Genomic DNA, 10,011 nt, shown 5'->3' with positions numbered 1-10,011 from the left:
TAACACTCGGAATATCACATAAACAACCGATTATTGAGATTTATTAAACTTCGCCTTAAAAATCTCTGGTACGAAACGGTTTTAGACCCATGGTGTTTTAGGCAAAGAATGATCCGTAGAACATTTCCTGAATACGCGATTTTTCCGTTTTTTGCCTCCCTGTAAATCAACCCACTCCAATGTATTTGTATATACATATTTTATTCAAACTTCGGGGCAAACTTAGTATACCCTCTTTATTTTTTAAGAGGAAAAGAATTAAATCATCATATAAGCACGTATGCAAGCCATAACTCTTTTCAAATATGAATTTGAACCATTAAAATGTATATAGCAAGTAAAATATTAAAACATTAATATTAAAAAAACGAGAGTTTAGCATAACATATTCTTTTAAATGCACTCTTCTCCTCATATAAATACATATGCATATATGTACATACATAAATATGTATTTATACATACATACATACATATATGCAGTTCATTGAATGGTAATTCTGCCTCCCTCCAGTTTTATGATTTCCGCAAAACATGCGCAGAATTTCTGAATAGTTATTAGTGAATCTGACGGTTCCAAGCAATGACCAGTACAAGTTATTAAAGTGGTAAACAGGAATACTTCTTGACGACATGAAAGAATTTCTTTTTATGCGCTCACTTACATATAATAAGGAAATATTCGAAAAGAAATATTAATACATACATACACACATATATATGTATAAGTATATATCTAATAGAATTTTCTTTTTTCTTGCAAGGTATTTTGCGATATTTGATAGAAAAGAAAATTCAAAATCATTTCCTATATTTAATTTGCTGAGTCATCTCCTTAGACTCCTTCCATATTTTGTTCAACAACTTGAACTTACACTACCTTTATTCAACTGCTTATATGAAAACTCTATACAAGCATTGAGCTCCGGCAATATATTTTATTTTCAAAATCGTCACTTTATATTTAATGGCTGTTCTATTTTGATTTGTATGTGGCTACCATTTACCGTCCACCTATTTACCATAACAATATTTATTAACTCCCCTGTGGTGAGTTTGTTGAATGTAGCGAACCTTACCCCTTATTGTGGTTTAACGAAACTATTTTGGTATAAATACACTAAATTTCGTAATGGTCTAAAATCGAAAATTACGGTAGGTTCACTTAGATTATATCAGCTGAAATGAATTCACCAAGCGTTGGATAGCTCATTCTAAATTAAGTAGCAGGGCTCTACATATGTATATTCCACACGTGAGGCTCTGAAATACTCAACTAAGTTGTGCGAACACCTTAGCCTCAACAAACACACAAATTTAAAAACAACTGGTAACACTGGAAAACAAAATTTTACTATTTAAATAACGCACACATTTCACATAACTTAGGAACAAAATATGGTTTAACTACTTTATTGGCTGCTACACTTTATGTACAACAGTTGAAAAAATGCAACTAAAATATACGCGGCTCACTGATTACTTCCGCAGGGTCACCTACATTTTGCTCAACTTCAATTGAATTGATGCGAATCATTGTGTTCGGTGAACGTTGGAAGTTGATACGCATGTATTGCTTCCTGCGCTTCTTTTTGAAATGTGTTTTCGTATGCGTTAGGGTTTTCTCAATAATTGTCGCCTTCACGTTCACCAAACCTGCCGGTAGTATTGGCCGACCGATTAAAGTGAAATCCTTAGCACCAGCCAGTAGCACTTTTTCCAAACGTATTTCATCGCCAATTGTAGGTGGCCAATAGCCTTCCACAAGTATTATATCGCCAGCTGTTATTTTAAATTGTTTGCCACACAAATGTACAATAGCAAATAGACGTCCCTCTTTACGTTCATCAAGTTGTTGGTTAACTTTATCGAAAACATCTTGACATTCTTTTTGTTCGAGTTCTGAAGTCAATTTTTCACTTTTATTTGCTACTACTGCGGCATTTACTAAAGTGGGCTTTTGTTGTTGCAGCAGGCGCGGTGCAATGCTGAGCGCACGAAATGTGTCTGCAATGGAAAATAAATGAAATGTTGCTATTTGCATAACGATTTGTTTACTTACGTGTTAAGTTATTAACGAGGCAAGGCTGCCGCGCCACGGAAAGCAATCCCTTAGCCAAAAACGCCATTATTTTCAATATTCAATTGGGATTCACGAACTATTGCACAAACACTTCATTCTAACCATAAAAATAAAGCGTATTGACAATCAGCTGTTATTGTGCTGCTGTTTTTGACAGGCAGTCGGCGCTATGTGCCATTCACAATAGTGTGGTGAAATGAAATATTTGAGGGAGCAAATATTTTATTCATATTTTTTTTGTTTTATTGTAGTAAATGAAAAAACAAAAATAGACAAATAATTCACTCACTCATATTGAGTGATTTTTTAATTTAAGTAATAAGCAGTCACGTGCAGGATATTAATTTTTAAATATAATTTTACTGTTATCAATACAGTTATAATTATTAAAACAACCCCTAATGGGTTAATTAGTCAAAAGCTTTGAATTAAACTTTTTTTCCATTTGCATGTGTGATTATGTGAGTGCGCTCTTTACTCTCCATTTATATTACTCTTATCTACCAAAGCTCCCTTAATAACAGACTAGAACTTCTGTCTGATTCTCAGGTGAACTTGGTTGGTGTTTTTTGAGTAATCGCTTGATTGCAATTAGTTGTTTGTTACCAACGAAACTTATTGGATTAGTTTTTTCGTTCTTTAAAGTTTATTTAGTCTTCAATGAATTTTTCGATTTCTCGTTAATAAAACGGTTAGAAGCTGCAATGGTAAGTAAAGTATCCAAATGTCTATAACCTGAATACTAAAACATGAATAATAAATTATACATGAATAATAAGACCTTTTATTGGACTTTAAATTGATGTGGCGATGACTTAGCGGAGAATGAGAGACAATCCATAAAAAAAGCTTTGCCAAAAATTTGAGTTGGCTTGTCAAATTTTTGGAGAAAAGTCAAAATTTGCAAACTTTCGTAAGAAGTTTTAAACTCTGTACTCGTTCTAACGGTTATTTATTAGCCCTGACAGACGAGCAAAATTAATGCGCCTTAAGCAACGCTAATTCGCATTGCCATTGTATGGTGACAGACGGCAGACTTGTGCTTTTAGACAGCTGATAGTGAAATTTGTTTATTTATTAAAAAAAAGTGAAATAAAAGTGTGCGAAAAAGTTAAGAATATTGGAAAAATGGATAGCAAACTGTGCATTGTTTATTTTCTGCCATCTAAAAATATTAAAATTTGTTTTTGTTAATATACTTGCACATAATTTAATTAGCAATATAAAAACTGTTTACCTCTGAAGCTGTAAACACAAACAAGGCGGCAGATTTCAAGCGACATCTGTCAAAATATAGCAAAAATCGGCCATTTTTGAGCAGTGTTGCCTACTCAAATTTCGTAAATTCAGCTAAATGCACAAAATTCTTGTGCATTACAAACTTGCATTAACATGGGTCAAATGCGCAAGTAAATGTAAATTAAGCCCGCCAATGCATATTAGCACTGTCGTCTGTCAAGGCCTTATACTAATAACTTTTTTGCAATATTCCTTTATTTATTGCATCGATAACTTATAAAATCTTAAGTTTATTTAAAAACTAGACAAACTCAAGCAAGTGATTAAGCTGTTTTGATGATACGTTGCTCTTTGGTACGTAGCATATCTCTTCTTTTAAGGCCAGTTTTACTAAAGCATTAGACAAAGGGTTTGGGTGATCTCGGAGTTTAGATATATATTTCTTATATATTTATGGATATTTTCATTGTTCTAAGCATTTTCGATTGGAACCTTCGTATCATATCAATATAAGTTTCACAGCTCGTACCCTCAGTTGAATGCTCGGCTTTATGACCGCATTGTATAAAAGCATTTTGTTTGTTTAGGCTAAGTTTATATTTAAAAGCCAATTTAAATTTACAGCTCTTATCTTCATGAAAGTTATTATTATTATCATTATTATTATTGTTATTATTATTATTATTGTCATTATTATTATTGTTATTACGGATATTATTATTATTATCATTATTATTATTATTAGATATACATATACATATTTACTCCAGAGGAGCCTTCTATCTAGATGAATACCAAGGGGTACTAAAATATTGTTAATTTTTACTGCCGGGCACATATTTGGTCTTAGCGAAAATAAAACATGCTTACACTTTTATACACATTTATAAGCCAGGTGGCTAGCCATTTTTCGATAGAACTTAAGTGCTCCGCTAATATTCTTGATGCTATAATGAGGCATTTGTTACGGTTCACTAAAGCTGTGTCATCCGAAAAATTGATGTCAATATTAACTGTTGGAAGATCTGCTGTATATATGATGTATAGAATCGGGCCTGAAACACTACCCTGCGATAACCAGGCCCTATCTGTCGTTCATTAGATATGAAATCTCCTACTTTAATCATCAGTTGCTATCCATTTCGAGGTTCCGTACTCAGAAACACACAGAACCTTTAAATTTAATAAGGAGTGTTTATTATCATTCGAAATAACATTCTTTGGCATTTATTTTTTGAAGAAGATCTCTTTCCAATGTTTGCCGTGGCAAGGTCTCTGATGGTCCATTCGTTGCGTTCAATTTTCGATGACTTGTTTGCGCATTTCAACTGGTAACTGGGGAATGGGATTGTTCGCATAGACTATGTACTTCACATATGTCCTCAGGAAAAAGTCTAACGGTGTTATAACACACGATCTTCGTGGCACATCGAAGTGTTCTCCCAATAAATCCATTGATAGATGCGATGTGCGTGAAGTGGTGCTGTCTTTTTGAATCCAAATGGCGCCGAGATCACGAACTTCAATTTCAGGCATGCAATAGTCGGTTTCCATGGCGCGATAATGGTCGCCGGCATAATTTTTACAGAAATATGGACCGATGATTACACCGGCTCACGAACCACACCAATCCGCTGTTTTTCTGGATGAAATGTCAGCTCTTGAATCTCTTCTGAATGTTCTTCGTCCCAAATGCAACAATTCGACTTGTGTACGTACCAATTGAGCTAGAAATGGGATTCATAGGTGAACAAAATTTTGTTCGAAAACGTCGGATCTTTTTGGAACATTTCAAGAGCTCATAGATTAAAGCCATGTCGCTTGCGAAGGTCGAGCGGCTTCGGTTTTTGAACAAGCTGTATTTTGTACGCTTTCAATTTAAGATCTGGACGTAAAATGCGCTAAGTCGTTCCATACGTCAGTCTGAGTTCTGCTAACGGCGCCGAATCGACTCTCCACGGTTTTCGTGTACACTCTCAGCAACGGCTGCTATATTTTCTTTACTGCGTGTTGGACTTGGTCTAATCCAATTATCCAATAATGAATGCTGGTATGCTGGGTCTGAAAATGGTGTTGCGAATAGTACGCGATATTTTCCATGAAATTGAATATTATCCTAAACTAAGAATTGCACTGAAGAGCGAAGATAATATTACCCCAAAAATGCTAATTGAGTTACCAAATATTGCTATTGAGGAGAGCACCTCTGTATTGGTGACTTTTTTTGGGATTAAGTTCTTTCATGATTCTAATAATTTCAGTAGGTGCAGTCTTAAAAGACTCGAGCGGCTTGTTAGCTGTGTTGGGTAAGATTGACAGCTTAAAGTTGTTTAACACACTTTAGGAAAAGTGTGTTGCGTCGATCCCCAAAAGGTGTTGAGATTTTTGCTATCTCTCTGATGTCAACACGACAATTTTCAAGCACTGTTTCTTTAACTTTTAGGTTATTTTGCAGAATATCGTATTGCTGTCGAGGCTAGTCACTTAAACAAGTCAATCTTTCTGACTGGGCTACTAATAATTCTTCTTTCTAATCCAAAAATAAAAACTAATCACACTTTTCTTATCCAGTTCACAGAGATACAGATCCCAGTACCATGGGGTCACATATCCGCGCTTTGGTATGGCGATCGGTCGATTCAACCGCTCATCGCACTACATGGTTGGCTCGATAATTCTGGCACCTTCGCTAAATTGGCACCGTTGCTCGTCGAAGCCGCCGGCAGTGTGCTCTGCATCGATCTACCCGGACATGGTCGCTCTTCGCATCTACCTGCTGGAATAATCTATCATATCTCTGAATTTATACGCGTACTGACACGTCTCATGCAATATTATAATTGGTCTAAAATATCGCTGTTGGGTCACTCTATGGGAGGCGGCATTGGTTTGTACTTTGCTTCCCTATATCCAAGCAAAGTCGATATGCTAATTAGCATTGATGTGGTCATAAGACGTCTTAGCAAGCCAGATTTCGCGGTAAAAGCGTTACGCTACTCAATGGAAAAGGCGTTGCGGGACAATCAACGCCTCGTCGATGACACATCAAACGAAGAACCACCAAGTTACACGTTTGCTGAATGTGAGCAACGGCTGTACGAGGGTTCCGGCCGTTCGATTTTGCTGGAAAACTGTAAATACATTTTGGAGCGCAGCATAAGCAAATCGCGTAAATTTGCCGATAGATATTACTTTTCACGCGACACACGCCTAAAATACTTAGTGGATCAACAGGCCGAGGAGGCGCTCAACAAAGCCATGGCTATGCGTATTTGTGCGGCGAAGTTGCCTTATTTGGTCTTAAGAGGTGGTGCTTCAAGTAATATCGGTCCGGACTCGATGAAGATAATCCGTTTGCTGACTGAGGACAATCCGAACTTCGAAACACATGTCATTGCTGAGGGCTTACATCATTTCCACCTGAACCAGCCCGAAGCTACAGCAAATTTGATCATACCGTTTTTGAAGCGGTATCGTCCACAGCCGCAGGCTGACGGCGCACAGTCGGATGTTGGCAGTGAGTTGCCGTCAAAGGCTAGATTGTGAACTTGAATTTTCGGCTTTTACGTAGTTTAATTTATAAATAAAGCTTGAAGTTCAGTTGGTGAAATGTCTATTAAATGTTTTTAGTGTTTTTTGAAGCGCATACACTGTTGGGAAAAAGTATACGACACACTTTGAGTTACATATTGCGTCTATTACTATATGAGTGATTTTAGGATTATTTAGAGTCTCGTCCCTGAAGCTTGGTGCACAAGAACGAATCAAGCAATTTTTGATATCCAAATCTGATGAGCAATGGATATCGTATTCCAGTGAAGGCTTCTGCATCGGCCGGAAAAATTTATATACGGAGGAGACAAGGTCTTTTCCGTTGATTTGGTTGGTTGGTCAGGCTTCACATAAGGTTTCTTGCGTTCTATATTCCTCTGCTTCCCCCGGCGTGTACTGCGTCGAATACTCTCAGAGCTGGAGTGTTTTCATCCATTCGAACGACATGACGTATCAAGCGTAGCCGCTACCTACTTGTCTCAGTCTTTGTCCCGTTCATCGCACTTCTTGAACGGCGGTGATGTCAGCCCTCTACTCTTACGAGAACATCAACCAGTAGCGCAATGGCACATTATATAATTCTAGTCTTTTAGTAAGCCCTAACCTTCAAAAGACGCGTGTATAAATTTGTCAGCTGTCGGATTATTAGGTTGTGAATTATATCATTTTGAGAGAAGCAACTTTTGTCATTTCTTTTTTGGAAAAACCAATACTGTTGAAGCCAAGATTTGGATTGTTCAACATTACTTGGACTCTGTACCAGGGAAATCAACCTTTGAAAAGTAGTTTGAGATCTTAAAGATATCAAATGAACGTGTACATTGTATCATTCATTAATATTTGGGTATGAGGAAGCTCTGTGCAAAGCGGATGCCGCGCGAGCTCACTTTTGACCAAAAACTACGACGAGTTGATGGTTTGGATCAGCCTTTGGGATCTTCAAACGTAATATACCCAAGTTTTTACGTCGATATGTGACAATGTATAGGACATGGCTCCATCATTTCACTCCGAAGCCTTAGCGACAGTGATTCGAGTGGACTGCACATGATCAACCCACTCCAAGGCAATGTGCCGTGTCAGAAATCAATGAAAAATATGGCAAAAATCCATGAATTGGGCTTCGAATTGCTTCTGTACTCATCGCATTCTCCAATTCTGGTCCCCAGTGACTATTTTCAGTTCTCCAAAAATAACGTAGGTGATACTTTTGCGCAACAGTGTAGGTATCTAATCATGCTTACGCGGTACTTATGTTTACCTAAGTGAGCCAACAAAAAGGGTTCAAAGTTCATTAATGTTTATAGTTAAACATTTTTCCACTTAGTACGAGTGCCAACTTGACCTAAGCTTTAAAATATTAAGCTTCTACTAAAGTGTTTCTATGAAAAATAAAATGTTTGCGTCTAAATTGACGAGAGAATTGTTTAATTTGCGCAAGCGGAGAGCCGTAGACGGTCATGCAACGCGCCGCAAGTAATTCATAGTTGCCGTGCCGTTAGCCTAAAAGAGTGGAACGCAATGACAGAGAAGAGTCGAGTAAGTGCATTTAGCGCGTCGTCTTCTTTAAGTGAAAAATTTCTCTTAAACATTCATTTTACTTTCTCTAGCCGATTGAATTGCAAATTCCCATGCCCTGGGGTCACATAGCCGGCTGTTGGTATGGCGATCCGCTGGGGCGGCCGCTGCTCGCTCTACACGGTTGGCAAGATAATGCGGGCAGTTTTGCACGCTTGGCGCCGCTAATTGCAGCGCAGCGACCCATTCTGGCGATCGATTTGCCCGGTCATGGACGCTCGTCGCACTTTCCCGCCGGCATGTCGTATCACTTCAACGATTTCCTACGCGTCGTGCATCGCATTGTTCGCCATTACAAGTGGCGTAGCGTATCCCTTCTGGGACATTCGATGGGCGCAGCTTTGAGCTTTTACTATGCCGCACTCTTTCCGAACACTGTCGATATGATCATAGCGATTGATACATTGACCACGCTATACTTTCCGCCGCATATACAGATCGATATGATGACCGTGATGACGGAGAAGTCACTGAACGAGGAAGATCGCTTGCGTGAGCCAGCGCCAATGCCACTTTACAGTTATGAGAATTTAACAGATTTGCTCTATCGTGGTTCAGAACAATCTGTGGAGTTGGAGCATTGCAAGTGTCTGTTGGAGCGTAGTGTTCGGCTCGCTGAAGGGCAATCGGATATGTATTATTTCTCACGTGATACCCGCGTTAAGCTCATGGAAATGGTTTTCACACCGCCGGAGCTGGTGCTGGCGTTGGCTGAACGCTTGCGTAATATTCATTATCTCGTCATTAAAGCTGAGCGCTCGTACCACATAGAGGTGGAAGATTTAAGTGCGATCTTTCGTATTCTGCGTGCAAATAATCCCACATTCGAGTTCCACGTCATGAAGGGTGAGAAGCATCATGTTCACCTGAATAGTCCCGACAAAGTGGCGGCGTATGTAGTGCATTTTCTACGTATGTATGGCGGAGGGTGGCATAAACCAGCGGAGGCTAAACTGTAGTTATAAGTTTTTTGGAATAATAATAAAAAAAAAAAGTTATCTTAAGTTCGTTATGATTTCGGCGGTTTTGCCGAAAACGAGTTGAGTCGTAAGTGGATTTGTAGGATAAGAAGATTTAGCTGAGTTTAAACTTTTGTATTCGGTGGAAGTCCAGCACAATGCTCCGGAAGGTCCAATGAAGCCCGTGACTTCTGCTGCAGTGGAAAATTTCTTTGTCAGTATAAATTCCCGAGCTTGGTAGTCTGTGAGGAAGGTTTTAGTCTAGCTTAAAGATTGCCGAAACTGAAACTGGGAACACGTAGCGACTACAAAAATAAGTCGCATGCAACAAATTTCCTTTCATTGTTTGTTAAGTTGAGTTCTAACGAAGGAGAAAACCATTTCCCCAATGGTGGTTTTCCTTTCATTTCTCCTGTGGTGAAAATAGAGAAGCAGAGGAGCGAGAAAGGAGAAATTTCCTCAGTTGGAGTAATGTGGTGACTTTTGATGCTGTTGAGGTGTATGCTGACAATTTTTAAGTATTTAAGTACCAATGTAATTGAATAAAGAAAGCTTCCAGATATTATAAAATAATAATACAGACATACATTATACAGATAT

At 38.2% G+C, this 10,011-nt stretch overlaps 3 protein-coding genes across 3 annotated transcripts; 2 read left to right on the top strand and 1 right to left on the bottom strand.

The window, feature by feature from the left end:
* Positions 1-1,381: 1,381 nt before the first annotated feature.
* LOC126761865 (39S ribosomal protein L21, mitochondrial) lies at positions 1,382-2,204 on the bottom strand. The gene is made up of 2 exons (XM_050478291.1): positions 2,063-2,204; positions 1,382-2,007 (listed from the first exon to the last, which is right to left on the bottom strand). The coding sequence occupies exons 1-2, from the start codon at positions 2,127-2,129 to the stop codon at positions 1,457-1,459; spliced, it is 618 nt and encodes a 205-aa protein (XP_050334248.1). The 5' UTR covers positions 2,130-2,204; the 3' UTR covers positions 1,382-1,456.
* Positions 2,205-2,627: 423 nt separating this feature from the next.
* LOC126761864 (probable serine hydrolase) lies at positions 2,628-6,988 on the top strand. Its single transcript, XM_050478289.1, has 2 exons — positions 2,628-2,790; positions 5,894-6,988. The coding sequence occupies exons 1-2, from the start codon at positions 2,788-2,790 to the stop codon at positions 6,866-6,868; spliced, it is 978 nt and encodes a 325-aa protein (XP_050334246.1). The 5' UTR covers positions 2,628-2,787; the 3' UTR covers positions 6,869-6,988.
* Positions 6,989-8,395: 1,407 nt separating this feature from the next.
* LOC126761828 (probable serine hydrolase) lies at positions 8,396-9,411 on the top strand. The gene is made up of 2 exons (XM_050478237.1): positions 8,396-8,413; positions 8,485-9,411. Exons 1-2 carry the CDS (start codon positions 8,396-8,398, stop codon positions 9,409-9,411), a joined length of 945 nt encoding a protein of 314 aa, XP_050334194.1.
* The last annotated feature ends 600 nt before the right edge of the window (positions 9,412-10,011 follow it).

This window comes from Bactrocera neohumeralis, chromosome 6, assembly GCF_024586455.1.
Source record: "Bactrocera neohumeralis isolate Rockhampton chromosome 6, APGP_CSIRO_Bneo_wtdbg2-racon-allhic-juicebox.fasta_v2, whole genome shotgun sequence".
NCBI classification, from domain to species: domain Eukaryota; kingdom Metazoa; phylum Arthropoda; class Insecta; order Diptera; family Tephritidae; genus Bactrocera; species Bactrocera neohumeralis.
This window is presented reverse-complemented; position numbering and strand designations above follow the sequence as displayed.